At 44.5% G+C, this 22,886-nt stretch overlaps 1 protein-coding gene across 2 annotated transcripts; it reads left to right on the plus strand.

Annotated features, from left to right (window-relative positions):
* Nucleotides 1-523: 523 nt before the first annotated feature.
* On the plus strand, nt 524-22,294 carry UNC119 (unc-119 lipid binding chaperone; the record flags this gene model as incomplete). 2 transcript variants are annotated; one of them, XM_080562856.1, is made up of 5 exons in its annotated part: nt 524-668; nt 11,592-11,705; nt 13,810-13,912; nt 15,556-15,728; nt 16,480-22,294. In XM_080562856.1, 5 exons carry the CDS (start codon nt 530-532, stop codon nt 16,590-16,592), a joined length of 642 nt encoding a protein of 213 aa, XP_080418982.1. In that variant the 3' UTR covers nt 16,593-22,294. The 2 variants fall into 2 exon arrangements, with proteins under 2 accessions (XP_080418982.1, XP_080418981.1); XM_080562855.1 differs by having other exon boundaries at nt 530-668; nt 13,774-13,912.
* Between the last annotated feature and the right edge of the window lie 592 nt (nt 22,295-22,886).

Consider the following 22,886-nt stretch of genomic DNA (forward strand, 5'->3'; position numbering starts at 1 on the left):
GCCTAGCTCTTTATTTGGGGGGGGGGGTGTCTGCGTCCTGGTTTATAGGGTATTTAGCCCAAAGCACCTCTGGGGTCCTGTCTTAGAGGGTATTTATCCTAAAAGACCTCTGGGGTCCTGTCCTATGGGCTATTTAGCCCAAAGCCACTCCTGGTGCCCGTTACGGGGTTCAGCTGGGAGGGGGGCAGCCCTTACTTGCTGGGGTCCCTCTTGTCTTGGAGGGCACTGAGCCCCAGCCCCCCCGGGGCACTTACACCCCCGTGGGGCCCAACTCCTCCCCAGGGGGTCCTCAGGGGGGATCCCCAAAACCCCCCTTTGGTCTCCCACGGGCGCTTCCCTCCCGATGCTCTGGGGGCTATCCCGGAGGGGGGGGGGGTTTCCCTTTCCCCGGGGGGGGGGGGCTCCGGGCGGAGCCGGGCCGGGGGCGGGCCGGGGGGGCGGGCGGGGCGGCGCTGCCCCTCCCGGTGCGGCGGGGCCGGCGGCGGCAGCGCAGCGGGGCCGGGGCCGCTCACAGCGGCGGAGCGGGGCCATGAAGGTGAAGAAGAGCGGCGGGGCCGGGACCGGGGCCGGGGCCGGGGCGGCGGCGGCGGCGCGCACCGAGGAGGAGCTGGGCCGCAAGGCGCTCATCGGGCCCGACGACGTGCTGGGGCTGCAGCGGGTCACCAGCGGTACGGGGGGGGGGGGGCACCGGGGGGATTTGGGGGGATTGGGGGGATGGGGGGGGAAACGGGGTGCGCGGGGAGGCGGTGGCCCTAATAAAGGGGGGAGAAGGGGGTGGGGGATGCGGCACCGGCAGGGCTGGGGATGCTCCCCCCCCCCCCCCCCCGTTGCCCACCAGGGGTGCTCAGGTCAGGGAGCAGCCCCCCTGCAGCCCCCTGCCCCGTAGGGATGCTCGTATTGGGGAGCAGCCCCCCTTGAAGCCCCCTACCCTCCAGGGATGCTCAGGTCAGGGAGCAGCCCCCCCGCCCTGTAGGGATGCTCATGTTGGGGAGCAGCTCCCCTGCCCCCCAGGGATGCTCAGGTCGGGGAGCAGCCCCCCCCGCAGCCCCCCTGCCCCATAGGGATGCTTGGATCGGGGAGCAGCCCCCCTGCAAGCTTCCTACCCCGCAGGGATGCTCAGGCTGGGGATGCAGCCCCCCTGCATCTCCCCCCTGCCCCACAGGGATGCTCAGGTCGGGGAGCAGCCCCCCTGCAGCCCTCCTGCCCCTCAGGGATGTTCAGCTTAGGGAGCAGCCCCCCACTGTTGGGGCTGGGAGGTCAGGGCTGAGATGCTCCCCGTCATCCCCCTCCTGCTGCTGTACCCCCTTCGTGCGGGGCTGGGCCAAGCTGAACCCCCAGCCCGTGCCCCCTGCAGCGGTGTGGGGGCCGCGGATCCAGCGAGGATGGGGGCTCCTTTGCCGCAGACCCATCCTGCAGCCTTCCCCAGTGGTTTCCCCTTCTCTGGTGTAGCGCCGCTGGTCCTCAGAGCATCCTGGGGGAGCCTGCAGGTGGAGGGTTTGTTGTGCTTGGCTGCACAGCTCGGCTGGGACCAGGTGGTCGCTCGCGTTGGATCTGCTGGGATTGCAGCACCGCGGGTCGGGAGAAGGCTTGCGCTTCAGGCCAACCCGGCCGTAGCTCTGCCAGACTGTCCTACTGCCCCCCAGGCCCTATTGCATCTCCTGGCTCGCCTCTCTGGGTTGTCTCCCTGCGGGCAGCGTGCTGAGCAAAAGAGGAAGAGGAGAGGGGAGTTGGGGGTGACCTGGGTGGCCGGCCGTGCTCCCTTTTGCCTTGGAGCCCTCTGCGATGTGGCATCGGAGCAGGGTTCGTGTCGCAGGTTAGTGCTGCGCTGCGTGACAAGCCCTGGAGAGAAAGGATGTGGTCGTGCATGCAGGCAGCCCCGCGGGCCTGCGTGGTGAGCAGCACGGCGGGGTGAGCGGCAGGAAGGGTGGGAGGAAAGCCCTGCGGGGGCTCAGCGCTGTCCCCGGGGAAGGGCTCAGGGAGGCTCCTGGGAAGAGGGGCTGCTGATCTGGGGGGGTCCTTGGGTCCAGCTGAGATGCTCTGGTGGGCTGCAGCGGCGTGATTCGGGCCCAGAAATCCTGCTGCCTGTAGCAGAGGGAGCCGTGCAGGAGGCACTGAAGCGTGCTGCCAGCGTTCTCGGAGGAGCAGCGGTTGGATGGTGAAGCCAGCGATGGCTGCGTTAAGTGCTTCATGTGCCTGCTTTACGGTAGCCTGCGTGCCCCTGCGTTCGGTGGTGTTGTCTGGAGGGGCTGCAGACACACGTCCAAACCTTGCCCTGGCTCCCAGGGCGTGCAGACCTCACGTGGCGTCACCGTGGCCGGCGTGGGGCTGGTTTCCTGCCTCTTCCAGCCTCAGGAGCACAGGAAGGACAGAGGAAACGCGTGGAAATGCCTCGCTGCCCTCCTGTTAGGAGGCTTGCTGGTGTGAGGGTAACGCAGGGGGTGCAGGTGGGTCCTGAAATACAAGGACCAGGCACCACAATGAGCCCTGGCTAATGCCTTCCCAGGGGAGTGCTTGCCTGTCCTGCTGGGCACGTGGCAGCTGTCAGATGCTCCCTGTACCTGAAGTCCTCAGTGCACGTTTAGGGATGCAGGTGTACAACACATCCATGTCGAGTGGATCTCATTGCCTGTCGATACTTTGCAGCACCCCTCCTCAAGGTGTTTCCCACCTGGTGGCTTTAACGCAGAGAGCAAAGGCACAACAAGTATTTTTATAGTCCTTAACACGTAACGCTTATTTGGGGCATTCTGTGGCCTTTACTCGTTTCCACGGGTCACAGCAAGCTCGTAAAAAGAGACTGGAATTTTTGGCAACGTGAACCCATTCCAGGCTTGTGCTCCAAGCAGAGGGTGCTGCAGGGAGGAGGAAGGACCAGGCTGTGGGAGAGAAGTTCACGGCTACCCCAGCCTGTCCCTTGTGAAGTTGGGGCAGAAACGACGTTTTTGGTGCATTTCTGCGATCCCAAAGTACACGTGTGCGGGGCTGTGGCCAAGTTCACACTTCAGTGTACAGTTAAAGGCCTCTTGAAATCCCCCTGCCAGGTCCCTGTATATTTTTATCCCTGCCTGCCTCTGACAGGCAAACTTTTCTCCCCATTTGCCATGGGTTAGCCCCTCACAGAAACCATACAGGACAGGATGTACCCACACCGAGGATGCGTGCTGGACCTGTCTGGGGTGTGTGTCTGTCCTCGCTGAGTGTCCAGCACTGGAGGAGGAGAAGGATCGTGTAGCAGGGGATGCCGAAATGATTTTACTTCCTGAGAGCCTCCTTCTAGCTCTTCATTCTCACCTCCCTCTCTTCCTCTTCAACTTTTGGCTCAAGCACTGCCATAAACCCAGATTCAGCTCCTTCCTCATTCTTTCTGCTTGCAGCTCGGCGTATGCACCCTCGGTGCCTGGGGTTAGGACAATATTTAGGGTGTGCCTTGTGCCTGGCTTGAATTTGAAAGGAGGATATGAACTGGGGGATATGGGGAATGCTCCTCAGACCAGGAGAAAGACCAGCAACTAGTCTCTCCTCTCTGAGTTTTAATATGTGGAGAATAAGTGAAGCTTGTAAGGAGTATCTGTTATCCTGACCTTGGTCATGTACGTCTTTTAAAGGGTATTAATAGCAGTGAAAGGCTTTGAGGTGCATTAAGGGGACCATCAGAGAATGGTGAATGGAGAGGTACATGGTTAAAATTTCTCTTTCTTGTTCTTTTTTTTTTTTTTTTTAAATTTTCTTCAGCCCTCTTCTTAATTAATTCCTTTCCTTTGAAAACCTCAGTGCTTGCGCCACCAAGTAATCCAGACTCGTGGCCACGGTCACCTGCATTTCAGCAGTCCTGGTTCTGACGCCCAAAGTCACGGTGCCCCGGCCAGTTTGAAGTTGAAGCAGAAGTCGGTGGTGGGATGAGAATTGCAACAGTGACGTCCTGGTACCCTGGGCATCCCTTGAAGTTCCAGATGGGGTGGGTGTGTGATCCAGTTAGGAGAGGGACCACACAGGGTGGCTGGCGGTGGTAGCAGGGCACTGTGCTTCCTCCAGGAGGCCCCTTCCAGCCCTGTGCATTTGGGGCACGCTGATCCTGCAGGAGCTCTTTTGGAGCCAGGGTTTGCTGTCCTGTGCTTGCTCTGCCTGCTGTGGAGCTCCTCGATACGCTCCTTTCTGGTATGCTGGGGAGATCTGCTTGCCCCTCCGTCCCAGAAGAGTGGGGTCTCTGAACCCAATTTGCTGCTTGTGGTTGCCACATGCTCGCCAGGCAGGGTGCAGGCAGGCTGCTAGCCGTGCTCTGGTATTTGGGTGGGGGGAAAGTCCTTGCTTCTGCACCAGGAAGCACAGCTGGGCTTTCCCTTTCTGATAGGTGCAGCTGACGAGTGACTAAATGTTAAATGTCTTGGGCTGGGACGCAGGAGAAGCAGGATGTGGCTCTGTGGCAAAGTGCACTCGCTGCTAAACCAGAGAAACCCCTTCTGTAACTAGCCAGAAAAGCCAGCTGGGCTCTGCTCTTAATGTGTTCCTAATAAGCTTAAAGGGGGAATTGTGCAAACTGTCCTGCATATGCTGTGTCCTTTCAATGTTAAACTCTCCAGCAGTTCCAGATCACTTCTGGGCACTAGAAAGCCTGACGGATCTGGGGTGCTGCCGCAGACTGTCTGGGCCTTTTGGTTGGACTGGATCTGGTGCCACTCCAGCTAGATTAGGTGTCGGGCAAACAAACCATTTCCTTTGCAATTAGCAGGATTTGTTACTTGCTCATACAACTGTGCTTGCAAAGAGGAAAACCTTGTGACGTGATTAACTTGGGATTAGCAAAAGGAGCAGGGCAGAGCTCACTTCAAATTGCGATTAATTACCGCAGCAGCCAGAGGGTCAGAGGAGCCCGCTTGCAGTTATTGGGATGTCGGTGTCTGCGAATGCCACGTTCTGCTTTGTGGGGCCAGCTGAGAAGCTGGGGCCTGGCGTCCCTTGTCCCTGGCGTCCCTTGTCCTTGGTGTCCCTTGTCCCTGGTGTCTTTGACCACGCTGAATCTTGCAGCTTTGCTGGGTCACGCCGTGCTACTCCCACATTAGCTGCAGGGCAAAGCTAATTCCAGCAGAGCTTTAATTTCTTTCTCTGTCTTTGGGGTTGGAGCCGTTGGTGGTCAGCAGGAAGATGATATTACTGCCTTTGCAATACCAGCCCCTTTTGCCAGCATGTGATAGCACCAGCTGTCAGATACGTAACAAAAGGCAAGAGGTTGCCCTGTGTATAATAGTCTCAGGCACCCGTACAGTTTGCCTCTAATAATATAAAGCTGATCTTATAAGCTTTATATTTTAAGCTGTACTCTAAGGCTTATTTTATTTTAGAAAACCAAAGGGTTAAATAATTGATTACATACTCGGAAACAATTACAAAACAAAACCTAAGTAAAAGGAACACACACTTAATCATTTCTGAAACTAATCTCTTCCTTGAGCTGTCATTTAGGATTTCTCTGAGACTTCTCTCAGCAGCTTTAGCTAAAGGCCAACTTGGCAGAGGGCTGCCTGAATGGGCAGGGCAGACCCTTGGTGGGCGACTTTCCTACCCGATTTGCTGTAGCGTTAACAGGAAGCTGATGTGTGCAAATCAACCTTCAAAGCCGCTCCTGGACTATGACTTTCCTTTCCTTCCCCGATTAATTGAGGAAATTTGTTGTACGAGGAGCTGTGATTAGCTGGGGGTGTTTGTGAGGAGGTTCATGAATCACCGTTCTGACTTGTCCGGGGCTGCGATGTGTAAAAGTGTTTTGATACGCTGATTTCTCATAGCAGAGCGGCATCCCAGGGCTATGTCGAGCTGCTGTCACCGTGGCTTCTTTCCCAGGCAACACAACATACGTCGAGAACCTTTTCAAGGCTTTGTGACAACTCACATCCTAAAGTGTTGTGTAGATGAAGGGTTCTGTTAGCAGTCTCGCGCTACAATATGGCCTGCTACATTTCCAAGGGGAGCACACATGGCATGTGTGTAGCGCAGGGTGCCGAGCTGGCAGCCGAGTGGGTTTCTCCTTCTGCCAGTGTTGCTGGTTGGGGCCATCCCTGGTGGAAATGGCAAAGATAACTAAATAAACAGATAAAGGGAAAGCTGTGGTGTGGGCTGGGGGAGTCAGCCTGGGGCTCTGTGCAGGGCCTGGTTGCTTTGGCTTAGCCCTGTGTAGGACCAACGCGAGCTGATTTTGTTAATGTTCTCCGCTTGTTGATGTTCTCTGCATTGTTTCAGACTTTGTGTGTGGTCAGCATAAACGAGGGGGCAAGAAGCAGTGTCTGGAGGCCTTAGGGATGAGGAAAAGGGCAGCTCCTACCTTCCTTAACAAGGCCTGGAGAGCTGTGGTCAAATTAATTGTGAGAGGGTGAGGTTTGGAGAGCCCTAGCAACAAATAAAAGGGGAAAAAAGCAGGCTGCCGTAAAAAAGCAGAGCCTGGGAGGCCTATCGAGCAGTGCTGCAGGACTCGGTGTGTAGTTTGGGAAGGCACGCTGCCGTGTGGGTGCACCTTATGGGTAACGAGGACCGTCACAAACTCCCCGGCTCAGACCCCGCTTGGATGCACTCCATGCTTAATGCACAAATGTGTCACTGCAGAAAAGCTCCTGTGGGAATCCTCCTAGTACAAGAGCTTCTTTCTCCGGGGCATTCACAGCAGGCTAATTACTGAGCTAGGCAGGAGGGCTTCAGGTGCCTCCCTCCCCGATTACCCCCGGCCTTTGCTCGTCCAAAAGCCGTGACTTTAGAAACGGAGTGGGGAGATCGCTCTCCCCTCGTGGCCTGTCCTCTCAGCAGCTTCCCCAGAGCAGCAGGGTGCTGGAGGCAGCTCCCCTGGGGAGCAAAGGGTCCGATCTCAGTGCTAAATGTGCAGCGGGGTGATGAGCTCCGTGGCCAGGCGGTCGTGGGGAGCTCTGCCGTGCTCCGGTGCCACGTGCTGCTTCAGGATCTTGGCTTGCTTGTCTGCCGTCCTCTTTACAGGACTTGAAATGCTGAGGCAAAGGGCAGGGGAGATGGTTTAGTGTTTTTGTTAATTGAACTCTGGTTGTCTGAGCAGACATATCAGTACTGGCTGAAACTTGCCCTGCCTTCCCCTTGAGGTCTCGTACTCAGTCCTGCGTCAACGCTCTGCGTCTTGACTGGGTTTGTGCTATTTTTGCTCGCTTCCTCCTGAGGCTCTCCAATCTGATAATCTCCTAATCTCCAGCTCCTAGCAACTCATCTGCAGTTGTCTTTGCTTTATACCTGGCTTACATCTTGGGAGCAGTCTTCAAAATAGCTTCTGACCTTGTTGCCTAATGCATGTTAAGAAACAGGCCTGCGTGGCAACAGGAGCCTTCTCATCCCCTCAATTCTTGTTATTGCCTGTGCTGGGGAGAGGTGTTCCTATTGCAAGTCACTGCCATTGCATCTATTTCTTGTACGACATCTTCCTGATTTGCATTCTTCACTACCAGAGTTTGAGTTCTTCCTTACCCCTGCTACACTCCGCTCACCTCTCTGGGCGATTAAAGCTTAAAATAGGAGCTGCCCAATCTGAGCTTGGATGCTCTGATGAGCAGCACAGAAATATCTCTGATGTCTGTTGGAGAGGACACGTGCTTTCCCTTGGTTGCAGACAAGAAGAAGAGATCTAGAAAGGAGCATGACAAGCAGTGCTAACCCTCTCACTCCCGTGATCTTCTCCTCTTCAGAAAATGTGCCTGGGTGAGGTGGTTGCAAAGGACACCTGAAGTTTTAGCACTGACTTTTAGCTTTCTCTGATGAGGATTAAACACCTAATCTCTTCCACGGGATAACTGAAGTAACAGGGAGAGGGCAGGAGGAGAAAGTGCCTTCATTAGCTTCCCTCTTCTGGGGATAGGCATTGTATGATTTCTCACCTTTGTGTTCTTTTGTAACATCGGCTTGTTAAAATGTACGTCTGGAAATAAGAATGAGGGTTCACACTGTACCACCGCTCGCAAAAGAACAGGCAGTACCTGCTGCTATTGTCTAGGCTGTGTTGTTGGTTTTCTTTTGCAATCTTAGTTGTTCTTGGGAGGGGAGGAAGGTTTCCCGGGTCAGAACTGGCTCTTTGCTGGCTGCAGGACAGTGGAGGTACCACCTCAGAACTGTAAACAGGGAACGAGCATCCACGGAGTCTCATAACAAAACTAGAGATCTCTTGATGAATGCCATGCTACAGATTTTTGTTTGTTCGGTTGTTTTTTTAAAGCACTTATTTTATACAAACGGAATAAGAGAATTCATACAGAAATCCGTTGTGTCTGGCTCGGGAAGTCCACCACCTCTGCTGCTTCCTGAGACTGCCACAGTGTTGCTAGTTGTGCTTCCAGCCTCTTCAAAACCATGGTAGGTCTTAAGATAGAAAATGTCTGTAAGAGTAGGGACTTGCAGATTTTGGGGCATGATACAGAGATTATGGGGAAAAAAAAGCCAAAGAGACATGAGCAGGAATAGTGATGAGTGAGAAGTAAATGCTGGTATACTAGGCTTGGCCAATTTGCAAGAGTTTGCTGTGTGCTTTGAGCACAAGTTGGTGAGCTTCTTCCAGGAGGATTTTGGATTTGGAGGTCTGGGATATAGCAATTCTCTGTGCTTTAGGAAGGAGTAGGAAATGCTCCTCTTTTGTGATTTGTTTTTGCACTATTTACTATGGGTATGCCTCAGAACAAAAGACAATCTGCTGGGTTTTCTAAGATGATGCTGATGCGTCCATTCCTTCATTCCCTGTTCAGAGGGTGCTTTCCATCTGTGGTGCATCAGCTGAGTGCTGAGGGCTTGTGCAGGGAGACACCGTGATTATTTGGTTCCTGACGGGGAAACGACACAGCCTGCTTTGGGGGAAGCAGAAGAAACAAGAAAATATTCTGTCCTGAGCGACCAAAACTACCTTTCTTGTAATGATCCACTTCATTTAATGGAGGTTTGAGCAACCTTATGTCTCACTGAAGCAGACGTGGATGCTGCCTCCATTCCCCAAATTGTGCTTACTGGGACTTAGGATAATGAAAGCAGATGATGCATTTAAGTGCGTCATGGAAGTGTGGGCAACTGGGCCCTGCAGTAATTTAAAAATAAGTGTGTGTGAGATGAGATTAGCAAATTTGACAGTGCTCAGCTAAGCAGAAGTTTCTGCCAATTCCAAGCACAACCCTCCCGATAAGACCTACCAGTGTGCCACGGGCTTCTACTATGTTTGGGAAGAACGTGGCTACAGATTTTTTTTTAAATACAGACTAAGAGGAATATACACTTTTTTAAATTTTTTTTTAAAAAAAAAAAGCACTGGATTGCGGTGCTTTCCCTCTATGGTAGCTAATCCTCCCAAACGTCACCCGGTTAGATACTGGCATGATGATTAAAATAAATAAAGGGTTTCAAATACTTTCCGTGCAAAAAGAGTTGGGGGGAAAAAAAATAGCGCAGGGGTGCCAACGTCAGGAGCAGGAGCCCGATGGGGATTCTGCTTGGGGTTTATTCCTCTTCCGGGGGCTCGGCTTCGCTCTCCTCTCCTGCGGATGAGTCGGGGCCAGTTGCTGTAGAAACACTGCTGCCAAGGAGGGGGATAAAGCTGTTGCCATGGTTCTGGATGGGAAGGAATCCTGCAGAAGGAAAACACTTAATAATTAACTTGCAGACAAGCGCAGCTTCAGGCTTGCCTTCGTGCTCTAGGGAAGGTGTCCCAGGCTCCCAGGCGACCGCGGGCCCATGTCCTACAGCCCCTTGCCTTGGAAGAGAGCAGCTGGCCGAGCGTGCCCGTGGGCCGTGGGAGGTGAAGTCGGGGCTGCAGGAAGCTGGGCCCGCTTGGGCAGCTGCTTGGAGGTGGGAAGGTGTAGGATGGGCTAAGAATTTGGGCTCGCTGTTGTCTGAGATCCTAAAATTACCGTGTAACCGCATGACATCTGCATGAGGACCGCTCAACTTTAGGGCTTAGGGCAAGGGGTTGATATACATTTCTGGCCCCTCGCCCTGGGTAGAGTTAAAAGAAGGACAGAAAAGACAACGTTATGCACTTTGTATGCTATTTCATCTAAGAGTAGGCGTTTGTTTTCTTGTGGCAGTGAAAAGATTGAGCTTTTATCTTATTCTCCCTGCTAGCGCAGGTACCGGTGTTAGATTTAATTTGTGCCATGTTGACAGGAAAAGGGAATCCTCCCTGCCAAATGCCAGAGATGCTTCAAGCACAGTTCTGTCTGAAAGCCCGTTTCCTTTGAGCATTCACCATCTGGTGGTGATGGTGGAGAGTAGTAAAATCGTCCGGAGAGTAGGTTTAATACTTGTGTTCATCGTCCCAGTGAGTGCTCAGACAGTCCTCCAAGTTAAGAAGATTTGCAAAGAATAAAAGGCTTCCAGGAAGGTAAAGGTGCTAGATGTGCAATTCACGTTGAGCCGCGGCTAGGAGCAATCTTTCGTAATGCTGACTGTGGCTGCCTTTGTCTTTCACTGCAGAGGGGCCTGATTTCTTTAATTACAGATTCCAGCATGAGAGCTTGTTGTCTGGTAGCTGCAGCGTGTGGCATTTGGGATGTTCTTTCGCTGCAGCAGAGCAAGCTTTTATTTGCTCCTTATCTATAGGATGTGAACCATAACCCCAAGCCATAATGTAGGTACCTGATTCGTTGCGCTTGTGCTGACGTAGGAGTTGTAATAGACAGGTGTGATCTCTACAGTGTGACTTGGGCTTGCATATTCAATGAATAAGCCCCAGGTGGATGAATATATTTAGAAATAGGAAAAGCAAACAGAAGTAAGTCATTAACTCAGACTAACAACTGGCATTAGTATCTTAGAATTAGAATGTTAAAGTATTACCTCTGCCTTAAAACTTCTAAAGCAAGTCTTCTAGAACATGCAGATGCATTGTCATTCAACAGCCCTCTTGGCTTTTATACGCACATTTGTTTAGATTTGCCAGGACAAATTATTGGAGCTGCTTTCAATCTGTGCTTATCAGCAATGTGAAAAGCAATCAGGACGCACCAGAACTCTTTCCACAGAGGGAAGACCGATATCCAGGCCAGAAGGCTGCTTCAAGGCACAGCAGGGCTGATGCTTGGAACGATGACTTTCTACCAAAGACACCGACACTGGTGGAAGCAGGGAAAGGGGCTGGTCCCAGACCAGTTCCTAGTACTGGGAAAGGCTTCAACGCCATTTCCAGTGCTGAGGAAAAAGTCCTTGCATGGGACAAGCATGGGTGGAGAGAAGAGGCTGTGCTTTGTCTGCAGAGGGCTGGAGATAGCAGAGATGGCACAAGGCAGGAGGACAATTCCTGTTCCAGCTAAGTGCAGTCGGCTTAGTGCCCACAAAGCTGCTTAGCGCTTGCATTTTGCCAGAGGGCAGCTTTTAAAAGAGGCAAAGCCTCTTACACTGAGAAGGCAAGGATTTGGTGGAGGTGCTGACTATTCTCAATACCCTGAGGAGAAATGGAACCAGGGGATGCTGGCACAAAGTTGGAAAAAAGCGATGACCTTTCAGCAATGGGGCAGAGAGGCCTTTTTCCCGTTCTGTCCAAGCAGGGCGGTGTGAGCATTCAGTACTGGGACTGTCTTTGTAGACATCAAGCCTTCACTTTAATTTGCTTTCCTCTGCAGATTATTTGTGCACTCCAGAGGAAAATGTTTACAAGATAGACTTCACCAGGTTCAAAATCCGGGACATGGAATCTGGCACAGTGTTGTTTGAAATCACCAAACCAGCAGCATCAGGTGAGTGCACACACCAAATACTGTTTTCATGAACACAAACAAATGCTCATGCCTGCTTCCTTTTGCCATGCCCTTTACTCAATGTGTGTCCCAAAAATAGGAGACGCTTTAACCTACAAGAGGGTTTGAGTCCCAGCTTGCAGCAGAAATCCTATTCAGGTATTCCTTTGTACTAATAGTGAACAGAAGTCATTGCTACTGTATTCTTGTGATTGCCATCTGTGGTGAGAAAGGACAGATGGATATTGTAAATAGAAGCAAAGAAGGAGGAGGTCAGCACGTGTTAGTTTGCTGGCTGTTCATCAGCTAGAGTCCTCCTGTACATAGCTTAGCTGTTAGCCTAATGGCTTTCGGTCAGGAGTCTTGAAAAGGGTATTTCCAAAAGGGACAAACTTTATGTCAGATGTGCAAACTGAAAATTAGACAAACTGAAAATTTGCCTCCTGCTCTCGCCTCTGTTAATTTGTTAGGTGTTACTTGTAAGCATCAAAGTGTTACTGTTACCAGTGATAAAGCAAAACACCAATGCAACTGTTCTTTTCGTGACCACACATTGTTTTATACCCTCCTCATTTCCCTGCATGTGAGAGGAAGTTTTCTGTAGCTTAGAGATATCAAACCAGGTATGCTAAGGTGAAATGGCTTGTTCAGAGTCACACTGCAATCCTGAGTCAGAGGTAGGAGCAGTAAGTCCCTTCAGAAGATGTGTATTGAACCAAAGGGGTGTCTTGCAAACACTCCCTCTGAGTAACCAGCAGTGGACGGCTTAGAGAGGATAGGAAGATGGTAAGCACATTGTCCAGCATTCTCAGAATAGTTTCCTGGCCTATATTAATGTATGATCGCAGGAGTTCCTTTGGAGCAGATGATGTCATCATATTTAATAGCCTTCAATTTTTTTATTTTTATTTTTTTGAATCTATGCAGCAATTTCTTGAACCAATTTAGCATCTACAGTGACCTATGGCAAGGAATCTCCCTGCGTAACCACATGCTATGGCTAAAACTGTCTACTTTTGCTTTGAATCTATTACATGCTATCTTCATTAAGTGTCCTATAATTATTTCACTAGAAGAGACAGTGAGCAGCTAAGTTTTAAAGCTCCCAATTTATATACTCTTTCAAAAACCAGAGTTTCACCTCCCTTTCAATGTCAGTGAGTGAAACCCAAGAGGAACTTAAGTTAAGATAAGAGTTTGGTTTGTTTGTTGCTTATCTTCTTCTTCTCTCTCTTTTTTTTTTTTTTAATTAATTATTTTTTTAAATGAAATACCTTTAAGGAAATTGTCTTGATAACAATTTAAAGTTTATTCTTTACAAAGTTGCCCCCCCCCATACCATACTGGCTCTGAAATGCTTGTGTGAATCTCATTGTGACTGTTATTTTATGAACTTGGATAATAAATCCGTTAAAGAATTGAGTGTAATGAGATCACTTAAGTGGCTATTATTAACAACAAGGAAAATAAGAATTAGAACCTCTAATGCATAGGACATAGTCCTTTAGTTTGGTGAGGAACCCTGAAGCTTTGATCTGTGAACCTTTTTGCTCATAATGCACGTTTTCTTAGTTAAAATAAACAACCATTTACTGCTTGTGCAGACCCTGTAAAAATAGCTCTTTGTTGATTCAGTGTTCTGCCAGAAAGGAGCTTTAGGTATGTTTTGTCCAGAAGAATTGATTTCTGGCACTGCCGAACCAAAGGAAATGGTGCGGTCTGGGGTACATAAGGAGAGCAAAACTGCCACTGGAGCTGAGATCAGTGCTTATTGAGGAATAAATCACCTAACGAGGAATATACCGCCTATTTTTCACAGTGGTAATATTAGAAAGAATGTTCTCCCAGCGCAGTCTGTGTGTTGTGCTCTGCGTGAATATAGCCATAAATTTGCAAACCCCGTCAGTGAGCAGGAGAGCCTGGGAAAGGCGCCTCCGATGCAGAACGTCCCCCAGGTTTTTCACTGTGCTTCATCGTATCACGCAGGCTCCAAAAAGACACGGAGAGGTTCTCGGTGTGGAGGAGAGGAAAGTTAATGTGGTATTTTCACTGGATTTCTGTTTCTCAGACGACAGTGATGGAGCTTTGCTTTGCGCTTTTCCAGAACGTGAACACAATGACAAGAAGGACATTGACCCAAATGCAGGCCGGTTTGTACGCTATCAGTTTACCCCAGCTTTTCTTAGACTTCGGCAAGTGGGAGCCACGTAAGTAATTACTCCTGTCCTACTTTTTCTAGTACAGAGAACAACTGGAATCTTATAAAAAGTGGCCGTTGCTTGTTGATCCTTCAGGAAGCTGAGTTAATAGGGATCTTTTGTTATTATGGTCTCCAAACATATTTAATGTGTGCTTTGCTTTCTCCATTCCTTCAGCTGGTTTATATACCTCAGGAATAGGCACGGGGTTGAGGAGATTAATGCTAAAAGAGGCAATATGATGGACAGACTATCTAGATGTTCCAACTCATTTGCACCAGAATAATTTTTGACATGTCTAGTAGTACGCATGCATCCACCGATAAACCACACCAAAATGTGACACCTAAAGGATCTTTCTGTAAGGCACCGGGCCAAAGTTATGGCTCCTGTAATACAGGTGAAAGGCTGTATCATTTCTTTAGTAAAAGTTAGGAGTAATTTATCTGTAGTTGTATAGTGTGCATGGGGAGATGCAAGTTTTGGTTGTATTTCCTTTTCTGGCCCCCCAAAGTAGTAGTGGGGGGGGTTCTTTGTCTTTACTGGAGATTTTAGGAGGATATGGGCCATTATACGGCAGGTTCTTTTGTTATCTTTGTTTTTCTTTACATTCACTTAAGTTTAAATTAGATCTAGTTAAGAGCTTTATGCCCATTGCTATTATGGCATTAAGTCCATAATACTATAATTGTGTATCAGTTACAGTTTCCAGTACGAACCTACTTTTTCAGGTATTTAAAATCACATTGGATTGCAGTTTGATAGATCCCATCAGCAGCAAATGTGTATTTCACAAGAGTTGATGTACCATAGCTTTGCTTAAAAAAAATTATTTCCAAGAGCTAAATTACAATTCAGAATTTGGTTATGATAAAAAAAGAATTACAATTTGCTGACAGAGTGTTCATAGCAAAGTTGCACATAACCACTTCCTCCTAATTTTAAAGAAGTACACCGTTTAGATTTTGTCTCGGAAGAAAAAATAAAATTTCGTACCATTTAGCACCTTTTTGACCGCTATTCTGTTAAAATGGTAAATACACAACTTTTGATTTGTGCTAAACTGCTAACAATGTATTCCTGGTTTAGTCATAATTAGTGTATCATATATAATTAATACTACCTTACTGTCAGGGGTCATGCTTCCTAGTAAGATAAACTTGAATTTGGAGCTGATTGAAACTTCTTCCCTTTTACTATTTAAAAAGCAGAAAAGGATGAAAGACAATTTATCAGTATATCTGTTTTGTTTTTTTTAATGCCTATCAGAAGAATTAAATAACTTAATAGCAATGTAACTTGAATGCAATGCAATAAGGAACTTCTAGTGAGTGATCTAGTGAAGTACCCAGTATATTCAGAGGGATCTCTTCTTCACTGAAGATGATTTTAGGATTGTAAAATTTTCTTGTTTCCTTTCTTTTTATTTATTTCTTAGTAAAAAGAATTAAGATAGCATTAAAAATCATGGCTTATACTCTGTGTTTTGTCATTGTGAACTTTTTAAGAAAAGGAGGAAAAGATCCTTTGATTAGTACCAGTGCTTGTTAGTTTGGGCTTTTCTTAAAAGAGCTCTATTCTATATTTCAGGAATGGTTGAAACTCTAGCTTAAGAAAGAAAGCTCATTTCACTCTTATCCTTCTTTTTTCAGGGTGGAATTCACAGTAGGGGACAAACCCATCAATAACTTTCGCATGATTGAGAGGCACTACTTCCGGGATCAGTTGCTTAAGAGTTTTGATTTTGAATTTGGGTTCTGCATTCCCAGCAGTAAAAATACTTGTGAGCACATCTATGAATTCCCACAGCTCTCCGAGGATCTCAGTAAGCTCTTTTCAATTACTGTGAGGTTAATCTCAGGTGTTTTGAAGAAGCACTTTCTTACAGTCTATAAAATGTGGCTATGGCAGAATACTTCCAAGTACCCCCCAGACAAAGATTTTCTTATATATATATTTTCTTAATTTTTAAATTTATTTTTTTTCTCCCCTTCATAGAAGGGAAGCTTCAGTTTCTGGGATAATTGTATTTGTATAAAAAATAACTGAAAAACTAGGACTAAAAAGATGTCCAGTAAACAGGTAACTTAAGTGTTGTGTTCTATTTTAATATTTGATGTGCTACATTGATTGAGAAGTTTTATTTTTAGTATGAACATAACTTTTATTTTCTCTCCTCTCTCCCAAGACAAACAGGCATGAATGCTAAATCTGAGTGACCTTATATTCTTTATAACCCCGATAATGTATGTCAGTACTCATCTTACAGTCTGTGGAAAATGCAGTGGTATACTGCTGTCTCACCACAAGAAATTTCTTTTGAACTGTTTTGAGGATAGGTAGAACACTTATACTTTGTATGGTGCCTTAACATGTTTGGATTGTGTTTGAGTTCCTTAGAACTTTAAACAAAGGGTTTGGTTAGTTTTTTTTTGTTTTTATTTATTTATTTTTTACTTGAGTGTTTGCTGCTATCTGAGTAATGCTATTAAACATAACTGAGACGCAGTCTCCAAGAAACCCAGTGCAGACTATTTGCCTCAGTGTAACACAATTAATTTTCTTTTTCCCTGCAGTTCGGGAGATGATCCTTCATCCATATGAGACACAGTCGGACAGTTTCTACTTCGTAGATAACAAGCTGGTGATGCACAACAAGGCGGATTATTCGTACAGTGGAGGACCTTGAGCGCAGGATGGGCAGCCAACCTTTGCTGGCCTTCGCTTTCCTTTTGAAGCCGTCAGGGACACCAACACCTTCAGTTCAGTTGCCTACAACGTCAACTGGACAAGAATCCACAAACCAAGGACTCTGCCACAGTAGGAGTTTCATGACTAAATTTGCCAGTCTAATCTCTTTCGATCTTTGAAGCAGGCCCAGTTCTTCAGAACCCTAAGCAGTTCTACAATGCTAAATGATCTTTGGATACCACTTCCCTAAGTTCTTTAGGTGTCTGCTTTGAAAATGGCCTTGTGGGACCTGGGAGATTTTGCCCTAATTGTGTGGATTTGTGTTCTTGCCCTCAAGCATTTTTAGGACGTGATTGCTTTCTCAAAGAATGCAATCTGGGAAACCACGTGAGTGGATGGATGCAAATGCAGAGTTTTGTTTATTTCTTTCTCTTTGTGAATGTTTCAAAAGCATGGTCAATGTAACTTGTACATCCAGTCGAAAACCTTACAAAATCAAGTTTCGTCCTTAGATTATTTCTCTAAATAAGCATCTCATCCTTTTGTTTTGTTCCTTCTGTTTTTTTGTTTTTTTTTTTTTTAATCTTGGAAATAATGAAACTTGCAGTGAAGACCAGTATTTCAATGACAGCTGTTTTTAATCAGGTACTGTCCGTTTGCATTTCAGATGAAAGCAAAATAATGTTGAGTGTATACAAACCCTCATAAGCATTCTCCATTAATTTCATTTTTTGCAAAGTGAATCTAGAATAATCTGAAAAAAATGAAGGATTTTAGTTGTGCTTTAACACTTTTACATAGCTAACATTCATCCTATTCATGCTATATGTTATACATGCCTGTTTTCTTTCATCTCTGCTCATACTAAAACAAGGGCTTCAGCAATGCTTGCTAGAGCAACACTTTTATTTGTCTAGGGCAGTCAGAAGGTGTGGACTATCCAATTTTTCATTTGTGTCTGAAGAATGTTATAAGGATGTTTTTCCCTTTGTTAAAAATGTTTTGCATTGGATATTAATACAAGCGAAACAGTAAGTCTAACAATGTAGCCTTAAAGCTACAGCAAAAATATAGCAAAAGCTCTATCTTCAGACTCCATAAGAAGTCTAAGAACAATCTTGCACAAGTTTCTCAGGCTGTACTTCTTAGAAAGATATTAGTGCAGTGAAGTAGGAACATCAAAAGAGTAAACTAGTGCATGCAAAACAAAACCTGAGAGGGCTGTGTGGGGTAAAAAGCTTCCATCCTTTATTTTTGCCTAAGTAGCCTGTTGTCATGAAACCCTTACTCTAAAGATGAGTTCAGTGATACCTAAAAAGGAAAAAAAAAAAAGGCAGTTGCAGATTGTAGATATTTCTATAAATACTTGATGTCTCCATGTCTATTTCTGTGAGTTTAAGTGGAATGTTGTATGTTAGCCTCAGATATGTGTGACTGTAATAATTTTTATAAAATAGCATTTCCAGTTGTGATTAACATCTTTCTAGTCACAGTCCAAGTCAAACAGGAGAACTACAAATGGTTTCAAATGTAGCCATCTGTCTAAGAACGGGGAGATTTTGTACTATTATTGGAGTTGTGATCACTATCAAATGTGTTAGCATTTGTATCTGTTTAGGCTTTCTTTAATTCTGAAGGAGGATTCAATTTTCTTAAGAAATACAGTGAGTTTAGATTACAGTACAAGTTTTTTTTTTGTTTTTTTTTTTTAAGATCGAAAGTATGTCGAGTTCACTGATTTTACACGGTATCTTGCAGTAATTATTATCACAATGAGACTTGTATTTATTGCTATTTTTTGTCTCTAATGTATAAAACCATAAAATTTACCCTACAGCTGACTTACCAGTTTGAGGATTGCAAAGAATTTCCTTATTATTTGTATTAGGCTATGAGCTACTGATCACCAAGTTTTATAGCACAATAATTACAAAAGGTGAAAATAGTTTCAAAAGTCTAGGTCCTACCCACCTTTTTTTTCCATTAAGGCTATTAAACTGCCTTTATATTCAATGATGCTTTGCAAATCTGAATATTGATTAATTTTGTTCCAACTCTTGAATGAGCATACGTACTGACTTGAAGACAGATTGAGTGTTTCTGAGTGGCACCTCCTATACAGGTTTTTGTTTGTTTGTTTGTTTTTATCTTTAAACTCTTACCTGCTGTTCGTAACAATCACTTCTGTGCGTAAGGCTTTTAAGAGACTTTTAGCAATGGTGCTTGGCCAGAATTACCAGTCTTACATTTCCAACAGCTATATCATGTCAGTATATTTCTGCGAGAGCAGTTGTTGTACTTTGGTGTAGACTCTTGTCAGTCTTGGGTTATCATACTCAGTATCCTCTCTGTATATGAATATTGTAGCAAATCATTGTTTGCTGCACTGGAATAGTCATGTTCTGCTCATTTTTTTATGCTACCTCCTTTAAAGACTTTAGAATTCAAATACAAAGGTAATTTGATAAAAATGTTACTGAAATCAACTAAAACATGCCCCTATGAAAAAAAGACCCTAAAGAAATTTACCTTGTTCCCAGCAGTACACGATGTTGTTGAATGGACTTTCTCACATTCTGTGTTTTACAGTAGGTCTGAGGTTAAACAGAAAGTGGGCGAACTATCCGCTACTGATCTCCATCCTGAATTCTGTTCTGATAATACAGATTCCATGAGTTGTAATTTCAGGCTAATAGAAAATTTAATGTGAATCATATAGGAGATATTTTACGAAGTGAATTTACTGTCTTCTATTATTAGGAATACTTTAAAACAGGAAAAAGCTAGGCATTTCCAGTAAAATTAATTTCAATCTGCTTTAACTTTTCAGGTTGAGGAATTTTACTTTTTTTTTTCCTTTTTTTTTTTTTAGGAGTCCCCACAATTTCCTACAAAAAAGTTTCTATTCTTAAGCCAAGGCAAATAAGAAAACTTTCTGTGGGAAGTGTAATGAAGGTGTTTTTTGCTTCTCACTGCAACAGATATCAATGTTATCGCTTAGTTTCACTTGGAAACATGTTTGCATTTTTTTCAAGGTCATCTACATTCAAAATATTTACAAACATGAGGGAATCACTGACCAGGGGAGAGGTTCCATTCCTTTTCTACCTATTTATGCAGCAGTGTAACATATAGTGTCAACTCGGGACATTACATTTTTGCACATAAATAGTGCTACAATAATGTTTCTTTGAAAACTTTTGCAGTACAGATGCTGTTCTAACGCTGCATCTGTCCTTGTTTTGCATTAAATCTATGTGCAAAATTTAATGTTAAAGACCATGCATTGTAAGGCACTGAACAATTTCAATTTTCATTCATCTGAAAGCGAGCTGGTTGCTCTCAGACAAATTGTAAAATGAAACCATGTTTTTCGCCTTAAATTGGCAGCTGATTCTTATTAAAAACCAGTTCAAAGTCAAATCTCAACAAAATCTTAACAGCATGGTTCAGAGAAGAATGTATTAATCTTCCTGGCTAGTTACTATTTTTTATTTTAATATTAATCATTATTGGGTTTACTTTGGAAGCTCACCTACACGATCACTAAATATTGTCTTTGAAAAAAATATTTTTTATATTTTTTTCTCTGTTCTCATTTTTAAAAATATTTTAATTAGCACTATAGGTCTGTTCCAGTGAACCAGTATGGAAAATTGGGATCTGGCTTTCTGAAAGCAAAAGAAAACATCAAAATGCTAACCAAGATTATCTGCTAGTAATAACTAGTTGTTTTCTATCATAAGATGTTGATTGTATGTGTACTTTACATAATGAATTAATCTTGGAAAAAGAAGTAGGTACTAATAGTAATTTTTATTTATTTTTTTAAACAAGGAAATTATAACTCAACACATTCTTTCACTTTCTCAGTCTTAAATCCTTTACATTTCAGGTTTTGTAAAGAAAAGTAACAGTAAAATATTTGTGGTTAACTGCCACGCTGAATGGTCTTACAATTCACAAACTTTAGGGGCAGAAATAGAACAATTTATTTTCAAGATTAAGACACCAAGTATAAGTATGGTTTAAATTTTTGAAGTTTTGTTCTCATTACAGTGACAAAAGCCAGAATTGTTACTGTGAATATATCCTTTGTATTGGTGACATTTATGAAATAACTGACTAATCCACTCTCCCTGACTCAGAGAGATTTCTTTTTCTTAAAGTCTCCTTTATTTCTCTTTCTGTAGAGTCTCTTTAGTTTTGAAAACGATGTGTTTACCAAAAAATGAAAGAGCAACTAGAACTGTATGCATTGTACAAATGTTAATGAGACAGGTTTACATGCATTCAATCTAGTGGTGAAAGATATTTTTTGGAAAAAAAATGAGGGAGAGGGACAAGGACAGGAAAAATGTTAATTTCAGCTGATTGAACCCACGAGCTTTAAGGCCATGATAAGTGTAAACATTTTTTCTTTTGGGTTTTGAAATAGCTGGTAGCTTTTGTTAGCAGTTCTTTTAAATAAGCCTAGCACAAGCTCTGTTTATACAAAAGCACTGTTTATACAAAGGTTTCAATACCAATCAGATATTAAATCTCACTGACCGTTCATATCATTTTTTAAACACGGAAAAATATTTGGAGAGTGTGATACTCCAGGCCTCAAGTGCAGCTCAATTATTTTCTAAATCACAGGACAGTCTGAGTAAGCGGGTGAAATTGTGTGTTTGTGTCTGTTCACAAGACATAGTTAACTGCCTCCCTAGAATCACTGTGTTAATGCCTACTGTGATGTCTGCTTGTACCTTAATGCTACACTGAGAAAACCTGTTTGAATGTGACATTGACTTTTTTGCATAGAATCAGAATTGTCTGTATTAAAGTGTATTTATAAAAAAATATATTTTTTGTGGAAGGAGAGTAGGATTCTAGTTAATATACCATTGGGAAAATGTTAGAAACATTTTTACCAAGTTCATTTATAATTCTTTGTATCTTGTTAGTTACCTGATCTGTTTCCTATAAGAACATCCACTGTGGCCAGTTTAGTGGCAATGCAATGCACTGTCATGCAGAGAATCTGGTTTTCAGAAAACTGGGAGTCTTTTGTTTCCTTTTGGGACAGTAAGAAACTGAGTAGGTTGCCAGGAGAAAAAGGAACCTTGGCACCAATTCCACTTCTGTGGCTTTGGCTTCAGTAACTAGTCTGTTTGACTTGTTTGCAGATAGATAAGCAGGGAGAACAAAGATTGAGAATTCAGGGTGAGAAAATTAGATGCTACAATTCAGTCTTCCTGTAGGAGGAGAGAACTAAAACTACACAAGGACTGAATAAGGAGTACACTTGCTTATAATTATTTAACATTGGCAGCTTAGGCATAAATGTGCAGACTAGGGAATATGCTTAACTTTTTCCATTACCTCGGAAAAATGGTTAAAAACATGTCACCTTCATTAGCAAGTGTTTCTTCTCCTGTAACAAATTGCAAAATGTAAAAAATAAATAAACAAAACAAAAACTAAATAAATTATTGATCCTAGAAATGGGGGTTCTTGTCTATTTTATTTAACATTACATATTTATTTTAGTACATTAAAAACATTTAAATATTTTTGTCTTCCCTCCGTATTTTAACTCAAATTTTGTGCAAATTTATGTAACTAGATTCAGCTTCTGTGATCGCAAACTAAACAATGCACGTGTAAAAACTCTTCAGTGGTTTGCATAGTTACATAAGTAAAACAATTAAAATGTTTGAAATGGGATTCAGCGTTCTGATTGGTGAGAGTATCTTGGGGCATAATTAAAATAAATTATTCTCAAAGTACGTTAAAAAAACTTAGGAGTTCCACAGATCACAGTTTTGCACGAGGTTATGCTTTTTAAAAATCTGCCAGCTGCACTGTGGAGAATTGATTTCTGAAATTAATGTGGCACCTGCAATTCTCGTCTCTGCCATACTGAGTAAAACCACAACATCTGCTCAGACTGAAACAAATTGTATTGGGATAATTCAATCTTGATTTTTTTTTTTTTTGATGTTTTAGTCCTGTTTTTCTCAGCATGCCCGGGAATACCTCTGTATTTTTCTGTGAAGCAAAACAGCTTACCTACTCCTAGAGGAAAAAAAGTATAATGTTTTTGTTTGAAAGTATCTGCTGTGATTTTGATTTGTTAGAATTACAGAGGACACCTTAATAACACAGTATCCAGCAGAACAATCATTTTGTACTGGAACTTGCAGAAGAAATTTATTAAGAGAAGGCTTTAACTTTTGGACTATTACTTGGAGCTGCATGAAATACCTGCACTGAATTCTGCAATTGGGTGATGACCTGAGCACAG

Source organism: Anser brachyrhynchus (genome assembly GCF_964034855.1).
Source record: "Anser brachyrhynchus genome assembly, chromosome: 20".
Taxonomy (NCBI): domain Eukaryota; kingdom Metazoa; phylum Chordata; class Aves; order Anseriformes; family Anatidae; genus Anser; species Anser brachyrhynchus.